We start from the raw sequence: 20145 nt of genomic DNA, 5'->3' as shown, positions 1-20145 counted from the left end.
AAGTTGTTCACCCACCACCACTTAGTGAAAGTGCTTCGGAGCTTTAAGCACGCAGCAGTAAGTAAGCACTGTATGCATAACATTTTGTTATTGATATTTGCGCGTGCACCCTCGCTGGCAGGTGGAGCCGTAGGCCGGCGCGCGCGGTGTATGGGCACCGAGGATGCTCCCGCAGGTTGCCATGGGACAGTGTTTGTTTTCGTTCCCAAACAGCAGCGGTGGCCGCCGATTTATCACTCCAACGCTCAAAGTTAGGGCCTGCTTTATTGACGAGAAAGGGAGCTTTCCTGGATCTGATGGAGGGGGTGTATTGAGGAGGCAGCCCGGTCTGCCTGGAAACACCTCCAGTCCCACCAAGCAGGAGGCCGTAATGGATGTTTCTGGAAGGAGGCACGTGGGTGTCGAGTCGTCGGCCTCTTCCAGGCGGGCTGGGGCCAAATAATGGCTCTTCCACTTCTCGCTTGAAGGGAAGGAAGTTTTCTTCTTCTGTTAAGACGATTTCTCTGCATCTTTTCACAGAGAAACTGGGGTCGAATCGGACTTCAGGGGTCCAGAGCTCCGTCTGCGACCCCAGCTCACAGCATCCTCTTCTCTCTCAAGCTCTGTGCTCAGCTCAAGGTCGCCAGTTTATCTGTACCCAGTCAATCTGGCCCCTCTGTACCCAGTTATCAGTCCCCACCCTCACAGCCATCTCTCCATCTACGCCCTCTGTAACGAGCTGACAGATGTCTGCGGGACAAAGCCACCCTGGAAGCCAAAACCTATAGGAACAAGGTTTCAAATCAGCCCTCATCGGACTGTGCGGGGGAACGTAGCAAGGAAACCTTGCCCTCTCCAGTGGGGTTGGGTATGTTCCCCAGAAAGACAGTTTTAGAAACAAAATGGGCCTAAATTCTGTATATTACAGCAGAATTATTCCAATATATATGCGCTAAGCGCTGTTGAGTTAGGGCTGTGGAAGCCAATTCAGCTGTAAAGGCAGCCCCTTAGCCAACTGGGGAAATACCAGAATTCCATTTGACCAATCCAGACCTGGCTGCCTACCACATGGCCACTTTGTACCCAACTCTCAGCCACTCTGCCCAGTTCTCAGTCAAATCCACACCTGACCAGCTTTTATCCTTCCCTGCTCCCTGCCCTCAGCCACCTTTCCAGCCCCTGCAGATTGAGCCAGGTCACAGGTCCCTTCCTATCAGGCTCTGTGCCCAGCTTCCAGACCACACTTCACCTTCCCACCTCTGTACTGCGGGTCTCTCGCGTCTCCTTCTGCCCTGCTCTTTACCCAGTCCCTAGCGAGGCACACTAGTACTATGCAGCAAAAGAAGGACACATAATGTGACGAAAAGGCAGCTTTGCAGCATAAATCGGCAGACTCTGTGTCACTCTAGTTTAGTTATATTTTCTCATTTTAATCCCACAGGTTCTGGCAAACATTTTACCTAATTAGGACCCTTTTTATCAACTGAAGACAACAATATGCAGCTGAAAGTTGACGAGTTGATATCTGCAATAGGTCTGCTACTGCAGTGTGTGGCACTTTCTTTTAATAACTTTTGATCCAATTGACGTAGACGCCAATGCTTTTCTCGCAGTCTGCAAATTGTGCAAATTATGACGCAGATGGTGGATAATGTAGTGAGTGCAGTAAGTTTCAAATTATGTGGAAAATGCCACAGAAACAAAATTGCATAATTCACGTGGTCCTGCACATAGTTCCCGTTCTCTCTCCTAGGATGGTGTGCTTTCTGCCCTGACATGACCACTGTCCCAGGGAAGTGATTACCATGGGCATTCAGTCTCTCGCCAGTCTCGTGTTGGTAGGAAGGCTCCTCTCCTCTATTCAGGTGTTTGCTGTAGGGATGCCTGCCTTTGCTGGCAGATCTGCTAAGAGATGCCTCCCCTGCCAGATAAGTCCTTGTCTGTCGGCCATTCTGATTGGCAGGAATAGAACTGTTGAGGCAGTGCGGGCCCTCAGTCGAGTTGCTACTGGTCTAGCAGGGGCCTCTTCCTTCTGTTATAGTTATTTGGATCTTTTTATTCAGAGCAATACGTTTTTTTCTCGTGGTTGATGAATAATATTAATAACTGATTTTCTATATGACTTTTCTTTTGCTACCGCTTTTGCCATTTTGTGACATTGTAAGAAATTGAATCTTTGACTAGATGGGAATACACAGATGTCAGCAGCAAGTGCTAAACATATTATTGGGTCATTGGTCCTTTTAATACTATTCAGAGTAGGCATCATATACAAACATATTCAAGATGTGTGTGGCCTCAGTGAATTGGGAAATCACATGCCCTGCGTGGCTAAGGGTATTTCGAGTAACCAGCAGTGAATAACGGGTGTGAGGGAGAAAATGTCCTCAAATAGCGCGAAATAGTCCACTCTGCAATAAGGGCTATAAAGTGGAATATTGTAGATAATTTTGGAAGGGAACCTGGCGCACAAGATGAGGACTGGGGTGTAGGAGGAGGGGACTATTGGAGTTGTCATTTATTTATTGTGAGTTTGAGTCTTGTTAGTGCTGGCTCGGGACATCCCCCTCATGTAAAATGAAGTGAGGGTTGAAGTCTCTCTTCCTGGCTGCTTGCGTAGCACTCCTAGTTTTGAAACTATTTCAGTGTTTTGATATTTAAAAAAAAATGAAATGTGTTTGATATCTGCCCTCTTTAACCCTCCCCTCTTCTTCTGCTTTTGGCAGGCTGCCTGGCGCTTGTATTCAACAGATGTTAGCCGAGCCTATCTGACCGCTACGTGGTACTACTATGACAGCATCCTACCATCCTTCAGGTAGGTGTCCGGGCAGGCCATGAGCTTGCGGGAACAGTCTGCGGAGGGCAAATGTACCGCATACCAAAGATATCGGGGAGGGACCTAATACAGCCTCCTCCATGCTGCCCACTGTTGATGGACACATCTTCCATCATACCTAAAGCAGCTTGCTGACTCAGACTTGCATTTCTGCTGCTGGCAGAATGAAAAAGATTTACCTAAAAGGAATCTCATTGGTACCCTCCATCCCCTGTGCTGCTCACTCCCTAAGATCCATGCCATTGCAAATCATTCCTCATTGATGATTTTGCCTTGGAAATAACATGGAGTTGGGGATGGATTCAACACTGGTGGACCACAGTGCGATTGAAGTCACCGATTGCCGAGACACAACCCCAATCCAAAAGCTCATTCATTGACCTTATTCCTGGGCTGTGAATTAGAATTTAAGGGTCTTCTAGCCGAACCAATTATAGAGCATTACATTATCTGGATTTTACAAACTGCTTCTCTGGGTTGACACACATTAAAAAACCAATCTGGATTTTCATTGTTTGAGTTGTGTTTAGCGCCATCATTGCGGTTCTGTTTAAAGTCACTGATATTTTCCCATTACCACGTTATTTTGCATTTGCTTATACATTTCACAATCCTATATGAAAATATCATGGAATTAAAGCTATTGTTGCTGCAAATAAATTCACACGTATACATTTGTAAACATTTGTATTGCTTTACATTTTTCTCTATGCTACACATTTTCTTACTTATTTCATATACAAAACAATTAAATGTATATCTTATGTGCCAATTTTCCAAATACAACACTATGATGACACTTCCCTATACAATGTTTCATTTGAGATATCTATATATATCTCCCATGCAATGTGTGACATTACACCGTGTGACATTTGAAAGGCATTGTTATTTTTTTAAATCATTTTCATTATGTGAAATTTCCCCATACTGCCACCCCTACCACTTTTTTTTTATACAGTACTTAAAGTTTTCTTATGGATCATATTTTCGCATTCTTTAAACCATATTTTCTCATACATTGTGCGACTTTTTTCTACACATTTTGATGATTTTCTTCTTGTGAAATCTGAGTAAGTTAGATAATTTGTTCGATGCATATCCATAACACAAACAACCATTACAGAGATACACCTTCTCATTCGTAAAACATTTCCATTAACAGGACCATAAGTTCGTCATGCCATGATCTTGGCATGTATCTAGAACCCATATTGCTAGGATATGATATAGATTAGTAAATCCCCTATATTGACATTGTGGGGCTGAGATACTTTAAACACACAAATAAGGCGTGATGGGTTTAAAGACCAGCAGGGTTCGACTCCCCTCTAAATAATCACAAAGCGTCACAAAGCGCAAAGATGAAACCGTGGGCCTAGAACTCAAAAGGAGTGCGGGGAGCCCCTTTTAAAAGACGGTTTCCCTCACCCACCTGTAAGTGGCATGCTTCCTCACAGGGTAACATCCTCGCACCGCGAACCTAGTCGCAGTGCAGGCTACAACCCCCTCACTGATAGGGAGGAGCTCAGGGATTTTTTAAGATGTAGAGAAGGGGTATCCTAAAACCTTAAGATGAGCAGGGTGTGGAGGCACTAGTAGTTTATGACAGGTCAAATTTCCCTGTTATAGCTCAATCTTTATAATCCTGACCTCTGGGTGTCCTATTAAAATTTGTTTTGACATACCAGGGAGATAGTTTTAGCTCACTTTTCACTTTCTTTCATTCCCTCCACACCCTGCTCATCTTAAGGTTTTATGATATCTCTTCTCTACATCTAAAACATCCCTGAGCTCCTCCCTCTCAGTGAGGGGGTTGTAGCCCGCACTGCGCCTAGGTTTGCGGTGCGAGAAGGTTACCCTATGATGAAGCATGCCACGTACGGGTGGGTGAGGGAAACAGCCCTTTAAAAGGGACTCCCTGCACTCCTTTTGAGTTCTACACCCAGGGTTTCATCTTTGTGCTTTATGAGGCTCAGATATTTGCCAAGTCAAAGTAAAGCTTTTTTCAACGTGAAGGTCACGTCCAATGTCATAAATTGCAGGTCCAGTTCCAGTAAACTTAAATGCATGTTTTGGCTACTTGCTACACATAGTGACAATCAATATTTAGTGCAGTGATATTTTATATGATTTCTAATGTATATAGTTTGGTACTTTCTAACGCACCATGGAACATTTAAAAATACATTGCTTTACTTTGTGAGTGCATTAGATGATATTTCTCATATATCACAGCCTCATAAAAATATGGTATGTGTCTGTATGACATTTGTCTACACGTTCACATTTTACTAAATATTAAGTGGCATTTTCCTGGGCACGCATGACATTTTCAAGTGCATTGCGTGACAATTTGTCATACTTTGTGGTTTTCTCCAAACAAAATATGTGAATTTCTCCGAACCATGCAATTGTGTTTCCCATAAATTGAACCACTTTTTCAGCACATTGTCAAAAACTTCCCCAGAGTGCAGCCTATTTCTAATATTCATGTACTGTTTCTCAACATGATGTGAGTTCACTATGTATTCTTTGCTTTTCCATTGGAATTATTATATTTCCGCACACACGAAATAACAATATCAAATACAGTATTTGACATGTCCACTTCAAAAATTACATTTTCTTGAAATGTTTCTGGTATTATACTACATTTCTCTGACACTGAGCTCCGTGCATCATTTGACATCATCGCACATTGGAAGCATTTCCCAAACACTGTAGGAATTCCTTTCCTATATTGCGCGATATTTTCTCGTAAGGTGCTTATAGCATGATACATTCCTGACATTTTCTGAATATGTTCTCATATATTGGGTCTTATTTTTTCTTGCCTATGTTTTGTCATATTGTCCTCGACATGTGATATATTCCTATGCATGATATTTGTCTATACATTTCATGATAGTATCTGCTGTTTTATTTGAAATGTTCCTGTGTCATTGAGCAAGATCTTGTATCCAAGGTTGCCCTGAAATAATGTTCCCCCTTCACTTCCTACACATAGGTTCAATTTGTCTCAACCGTAGCTTTGCCCATCCTTGGTCCCAAGGACATGAGTAAAGCATATGCCTAGTTCGAGGCTGGTGGTTCTTCAATCGCACTGTGTGGTTCCAACATTTACCAAGTGCCCTTCATCTTACACTTTTTACATATGATTTTTGTTCTGTGTTCTTGTGTATTTATTTGCAGCTTGCCCTGGTGAGTGTCCATTTTAAAGAAACAGTATTCCGGAAGTCGTTGTGTTATGCAGTTTGTACAGTGCCTCGTGGGAACCCGGCATATATAATTTGTAGATAAACTTTGCTCAGATCACATTGCAGTGATAGCGGGCTGTGCAGGATAACATCCAGTAGGCTGTGCAGGATAACTTTGGAGTTGTGGTAGCATAGATTTGTCAGATATGTTTTTTACTGCAACCTAAAGTAGAAATGTTTTGCCAGTAGTTGGTCATGTCACATTGAGACGGTAGGGTCCAACGTGGTAAAAGGTGAACTAAGAAAACAACATGGTAAGACATACAGTTTTAAGGAAAATACCACATGAACAAATATTCTGTGTGTGGCAAATATTGTCTCCTCTGTGGGAAAAGTAAGAGAGGACTGAATCTCCCATGCTTGGTGGAAAGGTGATCATGCGTGTTTCGTATGCAGACAACATGGAATACTGATGGTACAGGGGCAGTGAGAATCTGAGGCTTAAACACAAGTTTAAATGCTGCTCTCGTGCCTCGCCTCATCCTTTACAGCACCTATGTGCACTGGGACCACGCAGGGAAGGATAGCATTGCCTGACACTTGTAGAATCGTGCCCCTTGGGAGACGTCAAGGCAACCCATGTCCAGGCGAGAGGTGGTCCATGTCCTCTCGATGCTGGAGTCAAGAATCCGAGTCTAGCGCTCTGATTGATCTTGGGCAAACAGCATTCTCTCTTAGTTAGCAGCGCAGCCATGAATCGAAGTGGTTGGAGGTGTAGTTTGCCTACACTAATCATTCCATAAATATTACCTGAAAGCATCAAGACCACAACGTCAGGTCACATTTATAAGCCTTTCCACGGATAGTTACATTTGCTTCCAAAAAGCGGTCACTGTGAGCGAAGAGTTTGTAATTGGAAGAGATATCCCTTAGTTTGGGGGTGGCTGGTCCTTGAGATCCAAGTGACTTTAATTCCTATTACCAATGCCCTGCCTCTTGGATGGCATCTCTGCTCCTGGCAAACCTTCATCCAAAGGTAATCCCATCGCATCGGCTTGGCTGGTGCATAAAGATGAGCGGAGTCCAGCATACACTGAGGAGAAGGAGAGAGGTACACAAAGGCTCCCGGTGTCCAGCATGAGGGAAGCCAGAGTGTGCTCTATCAATGGTGCAACGCTGGGGTATGACTGGAGCCAGTCACTGGTTTTATGCCAAGTCCATAGTGAGCGCAATCAGCAAATACATTATGGACCACCATATGTTTTCGAAATAAACTCTGCCTTTTTAAACCATAATAGGCTTAGTATTGCATATTACTGTTATTTTCCATTGAGAAACTATCCTGGCACAGCCCGAAATTCCAATACCGAGAAAGAGGTGCAGGTCTTGTTTCTTCTAAAATATATAAATTGGGGGAAAAGTTGGAAAAACGCTCAAAAATGAAAATTAGGAACCCGAATAGGAAGGTCCCCCCCAAAACACTCATCTATTGCTTTTTTATTGTGGTACTGCCTCAGCATTATTCCAGCGAGTGAGAGATCAAATATCCAGGATGGTGGGAGGGACCTGAAAAACTTGTCCTCTTGACACTAGCATGGTCGAAGTTCTGTGGAATACTGTGTCTTTAAACAGCTGCCCATAATGCACACCTGTATGGTTTTATTTCTCATTCCATCCATTCCTTTGGAGGTTTAATTTCTGTGCATGTATTTGAATCCCATCTAGAGAGCTGGTGCTGCTGTTTGAGTCTGTGCATGCTACGAGCCGTGCTCGCAACGGGGGGCTTAGGAACTGCGAGGTGAGGAGAATGAACGAGGCGCCTCCGCACTATCACTCGCTCTCCTCCGCACAGAGGCCTGGTGCCCCTGCACCCGGTGCGGGGGAAAGGTAGGGCATTCCCGTTGCTCTGTTGTGAGTGTTAGCCCTACTTTGGCATTGGCCGCTGGACCTGTCTTCACCCTACCACTCTCCTCCTGCCTGAAACTTCTAGTGCCGTGTCTGTGTAAGTCCTGTATTGTGCCCCTCTGCATGTGTCATGGCCTCTGGACTCTCTCCGTGTCTGTAGTGCCGTTGTCTTCCAGGCACTCTTGTCTCCTCTGAGTAAGAGTCACAATCACTCGAACTCCCTGTCTCTCCTGTGTCAAAGTATGTCCCTTGTTGGGAATCGTATGCTTCCTTAAGTGCGCAACTTGTTGTCCACTGAGTACTTTGTTGTCTCCTTTATCCATGTATGTCAAAGAACTTTGGATTTCCCTTTCCTTTGTGGAGTGTCACTAAATGAAGTGCTCAACGTCTCCATCAATCAATGTATCGTAGGATGTAGTCTCTTCTCCAGCTTCTTTGAGTAGGGTGTTGGCCTTCTCAGTGCTCCTGTATGTATTGATATTGTTCCAGAAGGTTCCGTGGGACACAACCGATCCTGGACCATCAACCCACGTCAATGGACATGGTTTTGCTGTCACTATCTTTGAGTCTTGCAGGCCTAACATAGACCACCATTTCCATATTACATCCTCACAATCATAAAAACCAGTACCTGTATGTAATTTCATCTCATTACTTAGCTGAGAAATAACATTTCAGAGAAACTATTACATTGAAAGCCAATTTAATAAAAAACGTAGATTTTGTTATACCTTGAGTTCCTTTTCAGTGAAAACTTTTTCCACTAAAAAACGTTCTAGATTTTCAGTTTTTCATCCACTCTCTTTAATAATGCTCTGTATACTTTTCTCAAGCGTGTGTTTATCTACCTGAAACCTACCCCTGCACCACACCCTAGCCAAACCTTCCATACTAGTCCAGTGCCTAACCCTTATCACACTCAGACCGTATTTGTAAGTCTAACCTTTCTCCACCCACTCATCTAACTCCAACTTTAATAAGGCCTTTCTTCTAATCCATAACACGCCCTAGCCCTACCTTAGATCTAACCCTTATCCAGACTCTCAAAACCTTGCCCCTAACTGTTACAACAATCCTTATCCTGCCCGACCCTAAAACTAGCCCATACATTGATGTTGATTCCGACTCTAGCACCAGCCCGTCTTTGCCTACCCCCCCGTGATTCTCCCCTAACTTTATCATTGACCGTAACCTTTATTGAAACTCTGAACCTAATCCTAACTATCCATAGGCGTAATTTCGACCCTGACAGTGTACTTTCGATGCAATATATTCCTCTAATTTTTATTTATATAATTTTGCTTTCAATTGAATATTATTTAATTTAAATATATATGCATATGTTGTCTTTGAAATCGCCTGGAAATCGAGGACAGAATAGCAAATCTTTACTATATCTTGAGTAATTAGCATTTAAATCTGTGTTCGCCAGCCTTACCAGAGGTCTCACCCCACCTAGCTTTATGGTGATCACACATTTGAAACACAGAGTTTCCTTAGTGGCAAAAGAGGGTTTAGTAAAAATGACTTTATATTTTGAAATGACCGGTAAGTCGTGTACTCCCGTGAAGGGTAAAGCAGATGGTTATGTCTTCGGTGGTTTGCTTTACATTCTGCAGCCATTGGAGACCCACAATGAAGGAGGCAGATGCTCAGCACTTCTAATTGGTGTGTCTTTTGGCTGAAGTAGCAGAGCAGGCAGAACACCACATACAGTGGACCCTCAGTGAAAGCCTTACATTCTGCTATAGTGACTCATATCATAAACAACCAGAGAATTTAGGGTCAAAGGGATATTTTAACGACCTGCCTCAGTTCTTTTCCCCAAATACTACATAACAAATACATAATGAACCGGGGGTCTCAAAAAATGTGCCACCAAATGCAAAAGAAAAAAGTGAAGAACGGGAGTATTATGAAAAGACAAGACCAACACAAGGGACCCTTAGACAGAGATTGGATTTCCATCAATTACCTTTGTGATCAGTATCATCATCTGGTTATCCTCCCAACTGAGCGATATACCTCTTGATCATAGAGGCTATCTCCTTGGGAAACCCCCCCGGTTCATAGTGACTCATATCCCAAGGTGCCCCTGCTCATGCCAAGGAAGACATAGAAATGAGAGCTGTAATAGCTAGGAAACAACTTGAGGCAGCATTGTATGCTCTATGCGGTTAGACGGAGCAAGACAAACACTTCAATAAAGGCAAATTATGAAAACACAAGTACTATCTGGGCATACTATGCCAAGCCACCTAGGGACAACAAAGTAAAGGAGTTCTGGACCAAGACAGCAGGACTATTGAAAGATCCCATGGGAACTTACGTCTGAGGAACCTCTAATGAATGGGCTTTGAATTTTCCATAGTGGCATCATTCAGACCATCAGCTAACCTTACATGGTTTTCCCAAGTTAATCGAGTGCCAATGGTGAGTGGTTTAATTAAGAGAGCACTAATAAAAATTGTAATATGTGGCTAGACAGGTGTCATTCTCTGCCAAGTGCTCTGCCTGAATGTGAAGAGTGGAGTTAGGCCCTCCATCCTTTTCCAGGTCTCGCGTGAATCCTCCCATTACCCTCCAGGACACACGACCTAAGAGGCTGATAACATTTTAGTTGATGCTTGATAAAGGCGGTGCTTTGAAACTTGAAAACAAGCACCAGGTGGTGTCTGCAAACCAACATTTTTAGACTCCCGTTGGTTTAGTTTGTACTGAATTTGCAGAAAACGTCTTCTTGCTCTGCTGGTATGGTATTTTTATTTGGGTTAAAATTAGTTAAATAATTATCAGGAGGATAAAAATGAGGATAGGTCCACGAAAAAGTAGTCGCTATATGCAATTTTAAACTGCAGAGCCTGTTTGGAATTTTTAAATGTGCAATTTGAATAGTCTGCCCAAGGTACTAAAGTTAGTCCGCTCGCGTATCTTGACTTAGCCCCACACCATATTTTTAACAGGAACAAAATGGATTCATTTGTAAGTGATATAAGGGGGAAGGCAATGCTGAAGAAACGGAAAATAGACCACAATATTTAAAATCACAGTACGAAAGACTGTGATGCAGTCTCGAAATGGGAATAATCCTATTATCAGCCGCGGTTCAGGCAGGTAGCAGCGGTGAGGCCGTGCAAAGGGGGGATTCCGATGGACCATGCAGAGGGAAAATTAAATAAATAATTAATTTCCCCTCCACATCGTCCCTCGGAATCCCCCTTACACGGCCCCACCGCTGCTACCTGCACGGATCGCGGCTGCCTATTATAAGGAAAAGTAAAGTTATACCACTGATGAGCTAAGTCTCCAAAAGGGCAATGCTGTAGATCTCATTACCTTGCTCACCAAAGCAGTCAGGTATCCTAGTACTGCTGAGAAGAGCAGCACCTGAAGCCTTTTAAGTATTTGCCATTCCAACTTTTCGCCAAAGGAAACAAAGAAGCAGGGTTTGCAGTCATGATCCATTTTGACTATATCCATGGCCACCATGGCACTTCTTGTGGCATTTTGCACCACAAACACTTTAAAAGAGTCAACGTCTGTTTATAAAAGAGGACAAATGACACACATGGAAAATTACTTTGGAAAATTTGGTGACAGAGGTTTTTGATAGCTTCAGAATTGTCACATCACGTGCCTTTAGAGTGACATTCTTCTAAAGACAGCAGTTTGTGGACTCCCCCAAAGAAGGTCTACTTTGATTCACCCACTCTTTCTTTCTTACTTTCTTTCGTCATACATGTCATAAAAGTTTCACATCAAAAGTGGTCATCTAATATTATACCACTAAGTCATTATCATTAAGGCTCCCTGCTTTCCGTTTCTAAGTATTTTTACAGAAACATACAGACAGACAACCATTTATTTTCCTGTCTGTATTTTATTATTATTTTTTTTTTCTGTGTTGAAATTTTTTAATGAATTTTATCATGAAGGTATTTGTTTTCAAATGTGGATAAAAACGGACGTTGGGTTGTTTTTGAGTGATTCTGAATACTGTCAGTCATGACTGCCAGGCCAAAAGCTGTGTGGATTGACAGGCAAGGGAGATAAAAACATAAAGGAACTTTAGTAAAGAGCCTTAAACATAAGACATCTTGCACCTTTTACTATCAAGGTTGTGCAAATCTATTGCTAATTGCATAGTTCATCATCTGAGTGTTTACATGCGTTCAGGCACGAGTGTACATTAACTTGATAAATAAATACAGAAATATACATATTTCAGCTTCACTTTTTCACAAACCCTATAATAAATATGGATAAATAAAAGTAAAATTAGCAAAAAATAAATATGGATAAATACAGATAGAAATTACAAAAATATAAATACCATAAAACTGAGAACCCTAATTATAATATAATAGCTTATTTCTCCCACTCATTCATCTTGATTGCCATCTGGTAAAAAATGAGCTTGCATCTCTTCCAAATTTGTCCTTTTGTCTTCAGATACAGTGAGGGCTCTTCTTTTGTTGAAAGACAAACTGTTCTTTCTTTGAAACTACAGGAGTACATGCACATTTAATTCCACTCACCATTCCGAAATTGCCACGACTTTTATTTAGAAAAAGAAAGTAAAATCCGTGATTCAACCTAAGTGTTCTGGAAACTAATGGATCTGGCATCTAGATAAAGCTGGCCACTATGTTGCCCGTTCCGCATTCAACAATTTCCTTCAGTCTATATTTGAACACATATTAAACAATATCAAAACATTTTTTCCCTCTGTGTTCCAGCCATACCACCTCACCATCCTTTCACCTAATATTTATAGAGAGAAAATAAGCAGCTCTGGGCAGAATTTTGATTATGCCGAATTAATCAGAGTAATTTTGGTAATTCTATGTTACTCTTTGACGCAGAATTACTGAAAATTATTAGATTATTCCTAATTTGGGAGAAACAATCCTACAGTGAGAGCATATTTAGCAACCTCGAGCAGCTGCTCACGCTCACTGTTCATGTCCTGCTTAATTTAGACCTATTTCTTTGTTGTGGGAAAATCTTACACCAACAGCACATTTAGCCAGTGCGAGCAGCCGCTATTCTGTTGCACTTAACGCAAAAATGCACCCTCATGTCCATTTTGGATGCAAAGGGACACTTTTTGTGCTAAGAAATAACGCTAAACACAGAAGTACTCTTTATATGTAATTGGATTATAATCTTTTGAATTTTGTAGGTAATTTTCCATGATTGTCCAACACAAAATTACGCAGGTTACTCCCCCTTTAAAAATAAGCACCCAACTATTGCATGTGTCTCTGTCTATTTCCTGTTGACATCACAACAACAAGGCTCTAAAACTAGAGTTATTCCAATGTTCATTTTGATGCCTTCTGAGAAAAAGTAGATTGTTGACATTTATGAAAGAATTTCACTTTTAATTTATCCTCATGAATCTGAAGAAGTTTACTCTTCTGACTTCAGAGGTTAGACATCGTGGGAATCAAGTTTTATAAAGAGCACATGTATCTCTTCACTCCTTTCTTGCATTGATGCCCTCTTCACTCACCATTGTCATTGCTGTCATCTGCTTCTCTTTCTCTCTCTTGGCTCTTCCATTTCCTTCCACCCTCTCCATGCGTTGGTCATTCTTCACCACATTTACACTTTGGCACCAGAAGCCATCGAGAGAAGGAAGATGCCTCCGACCGCTGGCTGCGTCTCAGGTAACCCATCATTTGCACATATGTCACCTTTCCATGATCCATTGTCAATATATAACTGACCCAAAGCACAGAGAGGGTTTCTTAAATAATCTCTAAACAGCTAGTCTCTTTTAACCCTGTTTCTAGTTCAAATCTGCGCTTTTCTGTTTTTCTCATCTGTGCTATTGTTTCTTAATGGTTTGTCGTACTGTATTTTGTGCTTAGATGCTGTAAGGATCATTGTGTTGATTTCAATATTAGGCCATTCCTATTCCTAAATCGCGAAAACTCTGAAGACTCCATGAAAAATTATCTTGTCCAAACTCACTCTCTTTAATCTGTGGCATGGCTATAGGTGCTTGGGGACATTGTCTTGTAGAAGCAAGCACGCACCATGACCTTCCTAGAACACTGGTGATAGAAAACAATGCAGAACTTGGATTAGAATCACACAGATATGTTTTACAAGAATTCTAAAAATATGAAAGAAAAACAGCAATCATGGCAAGAGAATAAAATTAGGGAAAGAGCAATTTTTGAAATAAAAATTAGTTTAGCCGAAATTTGAAAACTATGCTATATATGTGCATAGTTTCTCTTATTTAACTCTTTGCTTAGCTTTATTACTTTTGAACCATAGATTTTTAATCTGGGGGTTATTTTCTGCACCCCTCATCTGTTCTATCTTAGAAGCGACTTACCTAGACTCCATGCATTTCCCTAAGTGATGTTGATGACGTGTCTATTAGTATCCAACGAGAATGAAATACTCATCCACACTCACATAAATGCAGAAGGGTGTCGTGCCTGCCAATGTTGTTTTGTGTTGAGTGCTCTAAGTAGCAGCACTCCTAAAATGGATGTCACACTGGCTCATGGAGAGGGGTAGGATATAGCGGCCCATTTTGTTAGGCAACCCACCGCTAGGTAATTCTCATATGTTGATGGTGAACGAGATTCAGAATTTTCTACTTTCCAGTGAGATCAGATGATTTACCAGTAGGTTAAATATTCCAATACACTGTGAAACCTAACGCATAGTCACTCACATATACCTTATTTTGACTGACTCTGCTCCTGCCTTTCTGGCATGTGAGAGTCTACAACCTATCAGGGAATTTCTCACTTTTACTAGAAATCTGTTCACCCAATTCCGTTGCTTGTCATAGAAGTAACCAAGAAGGTGCTGTCAAAAGGAACCTGGTAGAATTTAAGAGTATTTTTCATTAGCTACGTTTACTCTCCCTGTAAATCGCAACAGTGTCGCCCATTTAAATGTGGTAAAATCCTAAATGTTCCTGCATGTTTAGGTGATAACTGAAATAAAAGGTGTATTCCAGTTTTCTGCCTGTTCCTTTAGATCTATAATATTCAACCCATTTTCTTTCTACACTGATGCTGTGTCTATGCTTTCAGTATGCTAGTGCAGCTTGAGTGCTTCTACCTCACAAGGAACAGCACAGTAGCACATAGCTTTTTGACAAGTGCAACTCTGCCAGCACTTCAGCCTGGAAAACATCTAAAAAAAGCAAAGAATTCTGATTTATTTTCCATAGTGCATTAAAAATCATCCACAAAAAGGCACTGGATCCGTAGTTCTTTTTAGTCAGAATTTGGGTTATTTTGATGAAAAAAGCAGTTTGGGAGAAAGAGTAGAGTTGGTTTCCTTTGTTAACTACTGTTCCTAGAACCAACCACGCTTAATCGCGCCAATGCCAGGGTGTGATTGTCAATCTTCAATGCGTCCTGGCTAAACTGCAAGAGTGGGTACAGTTGGAACAGTTTCCATGGTCTGTGAACTGGCTTGGCCTTGGGTGTGCTTCTTCAATCTGTACTTTTAGTTTTTATAGTCTCTGCTGCTGTCAGCTGGTTGGCCAGTCAAGGAAGCGCCGGCGGTCACGGCGGCTCCCCGCATCCCCCTCAGGATGTGGTTGCCGATAAGTGGTCCTCTCAGACTCCAGGCACCTGATTTAAAGAGCTCTCATGAAGTCTCCTTATTATGTAATCAAAACATGAATTAACAAGCAATTTACACCTCGGAAACCAATTAAGCAATTTGCAAGACAGGCCCTCTGAGATCAGGCTGCAAATGCACTATTGCGTCCATAATAATGAACAATTTGCACTTTATTTCACATGCGCAGATAAAATGATAACCAGGTACAATGCAGTTTGCTTTGCTCATAGTATGTTATTCTAGCTACAGCAAAAGTCTCAGATAAATTCCCTGAAACTTACTTACAAGGGAAGCACTCCTCCAATAAGTACAGATAACTGCCGTTGTTAAGAAAAATCAAACACGCTACTTTTTTTTACCTTTTGCACTTAAAAGTATCAAAGCAACAAAAACGCCGATTTATTTCATTAGCATGAATAAAGTTGAACATTTCAAGTAACAAAACAGAATAGGCTGAACATTTTGAGTGAAAACTTGTTTAGTTTATCTGAATTTATTGAAAGATAATTATGAGGGTGAATTAATTGTGCTAATAATAAAATGACAGTGTGCAATAAGGAATTTTAACAAAAGGGAACTGGGGGCAGTTGTACTAAGTTTTTTAACTGCCGCAAATCCTCCAGTTGTGCATTTGTGACTATTAAAATGCTGTTTCTTATGTAGTAATCCATTTATAGGAGTCACAAATGTTTTTCCAACTCCAAAAATGGGATTGCATATAGATACCAATTTTGTATCTGGAAGGTGCATGTTGTAGGCAACCCTTCTATATAAGAGCAATTTGAGAGAATGAATAGAGTTGGTTTCCTTTGTTAACGATATGTTCCTAGAACCAACCACGCTTAATCGCGCCGATGCCAGGGTATGATAGTCAATCTTCAATGCTTCCTGGCTAAACTGCAAGAGTGGATACAGCTGGAACAGTTTCCAAAATCTGTGAACTGGCTTGGCCTTGGGTGTGGTTCTTCAATCTGTACTTTTGGTTCTTATAGTCTCTGCTGCTGTCAGCTGGTTGAGCAGTGGAAGCGCCGGCGGTCACGGCGGCTCCCCGTATCCCCCACAGGATGTGGTTGCCGATAAGTGGTCCTCTCAGACTCCAGGCACCTGATTTAAAGAGCTCTCATGCAGTCTCCTTATTATGTAATCAAAACAGGAATTAAGCAATTTACACCTCGGAAACCAATTAAGCAATTTGCAAGACAGGCCCTCTGAGATCAGGCTGCAACATTACATCCACAATAATGGACATTTTTCACTTCATTTCAAATGCGCAGATTTAAAAAAATCCATGGTTATGAGATACATCCCAGTGGTGCTTTTCACATGATACAATGCAGTTTGCTTTATTCATAATATTTTATTCTAGGTACAGCAAAAGTCTCAGATAAGTGTCCTCAAACTTACTAGGGAAGGACTCAAGTCATTCCTTCAGTGAGCTCAGATAAATGGCGTTCTTCATTTACCAAATTGGTATGTAGTGTATCAATGTTTTGCAACCTCAAAGTGAGCCTTTTGCAAAAGGGAAGGGTTGCCCCTTGGGATCCCTTCCCCTTTATGAATGTGAAAAAAAGTTTGTTGAAGAGTAGGCAATGGTCCATGGAACCAATGCTTCAACAAAAAAGAAAAAAAAGAAAACGTGTATTTATAAAACCCGTACTCTTTCCTTAAGTGATATGGGCTACATTAAAAATAAACCTTTGCCTTATTGTGAGGCAATCACAGACTTGCTGGTCTGCTGGCCTCCATAGTTCATGATCCCTGTGAAGGTCTTTGATCGTAGAAAGTCATCATTTGTGATCTACATCATTAGTTTTTAAGTGGTAGGTCAATGCCGATTTTCAAGAACTAACCTGTTAATAATGACAAATGGGAGTGTAAACAGACTAGATGAGGCTGAAATTGTGTTCTTAGTAGTAAATGTATCTTTAAAGGTATTTGAAAGTATTTAGTTAATATTGGTAAATAATAAAGAGGATCTCATTGTGTTTTTCATAAGGAAAAATGTGGACACATAAGTAATAAGAAATAAAGTAAGTAATGAAAGAAAAATGCATCTACATTGTGAAATTTCAATAAAAGAAGATGAATAGTTGTTAATATTTGTTGCACTCAGTGAGATGTACAAATGAGGCAGGCGTTGTTTTATTAATAATAAGAAATGCACCAAGGAAATGCAATTGTACCTAATGAAAGTAAGTTAATACTTACACAATTCAATTGAACTGGCATTTTGCGATTTTTTTTTAAGGCAGATGTGATCTCAGCATCATTGCAGGAGTTTCCCAAGTTTCGTACTTCATACGTGTGATGGTGGAAGATTTCACTGCGGGAGTATCTATTTGCTTTGCAATACGCTGGTGGGGGGATCTATTGACTTTGATTTTGCAGCCCTCAAGCCATACAACTTGCTTGCCTACATGAACAAAAAAGTTACTTTTAATTAATTCAGAGCAATGAGTTAAAGACAACTGCATATCCCTTATAACCACAGTTTGTAGAATTGATTAGTGAATACTGTTTTGCACTTCTGGGTAGAAAATATTTTGATTCTGGCTGTTATATGTGTGGCCGAATGGAGTCTGAGGTGTATGGCATATGATATGATCCACGTTCTGCACAAGCAGGATATTGTACTGGATTTCTGCATAAAGGACAGAATCCCAACAAGGCTACACGGCGTGAAGGGGGATAATGTTTACGCATTGCGTTATGTTGTCTCCCTGAATAGATGCACTGAAGGCAATTTGTTGAGGATAGCGTGTGATCTGACATTAGGAGGCAAAGCATTCTCTGTAGTACAGCAGTATGACAGAGGACATCCGAGGAAACTTAACCTAGTTCAAGATATATATCACAGCTCTTTGTTCTTGGTTGGGAGCCAGAACTTGCCGTGGCAGCTCCACCGCCTATCCCACAGAGTGACTATAGATAACTGCACCAGCGAAAACCTTTGACTTGAACGAGAACATCTTTTCTCAGATCCACAGTGTACACCTGCCTAGGGAAGGGATGCCTGTAGTAAGGCAATTTGCTGATATAGACATTTTGTGCCTGATCTCCAGAGTGTTGTTACGTAATTGAAGTTCATGCCAGGAGGAACAAAGAATAGACATGGAGTGTCCAAGTCTTGCATGATGCTGGGTCTTTAGCAACACTTTTATAGAAGAGTGTGTTGTGTACTGTATCATTAGAAGTGCTGGTACCTATCACTGTCTGCAATCGATGCTAATATACCATAGCTAGTAGCAAAAGAATGACGTGTGCGATATGATTATATTTCTTTAATACATTGAATTTAACTCAATCATGAAACTTCAGAGAGTTCAGAGCACAAAGGGAACTAGAGGGGGATAGTAGCTAGGCATGTGAGCCTTAATTCATGGCAACTCTGTCTGTAGCTGGTGGGCCCCACAGGTGAATGTATTGATCAGGGTGAGGGAACCGGGTGAGGTCTGAGTGCAGACACTGTCAGAGGACGAGGTGGGCTTGGAATCTCTCCACCAGACATCCTTGAATTTTCCCAGCCCAATTCCACTGGCATTCACTCTCTCTCCCTCTTCGGCTACATGCCCCTCCTCCCCGGTTGTATGGGTTTGATGAGGGAGAAACAGCTGGTTATGGATCTGACTGCAGACACTTCCAGAGGGGGCTGCTAGTCTCCCATTTCTCTGGAATTACACACACCCCTCTCACACAAGAGGAAAATGAAGTGGAGTGTAAGTATGTGTCCCCACTCTAATTTGTGCCACTGTCTCTTCAGCTATTTGGCCCAGCAGTTATATGTATCAATCAGTGTAATACAGCTGGTTGACATATCAGAGGGCAGAAACTTCTTATGTCCGATGATAGATGTCAGTCTCGTACAGCCAGCTAGAGTTCCTCTTGCAGGCTACCTTGATCTTACCCCCTAAACTACCTCAAATTCTTAATCTCTGTTGAGCCCTAATTCTTACACCGGGACTCCCCAATTTGATTTCCTACCCTCTCCAGGACATGCCTTATGGCCTTCTTGTTCTAACCTTGCCTCTCAGTCTCCACCCTGTCACTCCTGCTCCCACCTTCCGATCAAGCCAACCAAGTGTCTAAGCTTGGTCATCTGTTATACTCTACCGCTCAAGGACCTAGCCGGGTAAACTGATTTTGAAGATGCTCTTTCTATTCACACAGCATCATCTGCATTCCATCTCACTCATCAATCTCTCCTACACTTTCTGCCTCATTTCTCCCCCAATCAACTCCAACGTTTTATGTGTTATCAATGAGTCCTGCTCGCAAGATTCTTAGTCCTTGCAGAAATCTCAATACATTACAACACACCTCTGGAGACAGCATTCTACAGAGCAGAAATTCAATGTTGTTCTAGCTGCTGAAAAGTGATGGGAGCCCATAAATATAATTTCCCACATGAATTTAACATCTATAGATACCATCCCTTCCACAACTCCATTGAGCTCCAGCATTTCTATGTTGTTTGACAAACTATGGTGTGGATAGTAAACTCTGGGTTTTTAAATGTGATTGTCTCTCAGCTACATTCTTCCTTCATTACATACAACCCATTGCTTAACATGCCCAGCAGCTGTTGACTTCCACCACATTTCAGCAGCTCTTGTA

At 41.6% G+C, this 20145-nt stretch overlaps 1 protein-coding gene across 2 annotated transcripts in view; it reads left to right on the top strand.

Annotated features, from left to right (window-relative positions):
• KCNQ4 (potassium voltage-gated channel subfamily Q member 4) overlaps positions 1 to 20145 on the top strand; it is an 821604-nt gene that overhangs the window by 681166 nt on the left and 120293 nt on the right. The window contains exons 8-10 of one of the 2 annotated variants that reach the window (XM_085648482.1): positions 2706 to 2794; positions 7741 to 7902; positions 13548 to 13595. In XM_085648482.1, coding sequence (XP_085504608.1) covers positions 2706 to 2794; positions 7741 to 7902; positions 13548 to 13595 — 299 coding nt within the window. The remainder of the gene's footprint in view (positions 1 to 2705; positions 2795 to 7740; positions 7903 to 13547; positions 13596 to 20145) is intronic. The other variant, XM_085648483.1, reaches the window with a different exon arrangement.

The sequence above is a fragment of the Triturus cristatus genome, chromosome 3_2, assembly GCF_964204655.1.
Source record: "Triturus cristatus chromosome 3_2, aTriCri1.1, whole genome shotgun sequence".
NCBI lineage: Eukaryota > Metazoa > Chordata > Amphibia > Caudata > Salamandridae > Triturus > Triturus cristatus.
The sequence above is the reverse complement of the archived record's forward strand: the minus strand, read 5'-3'. Positions and strand labels throughout refer to the sequence as shown.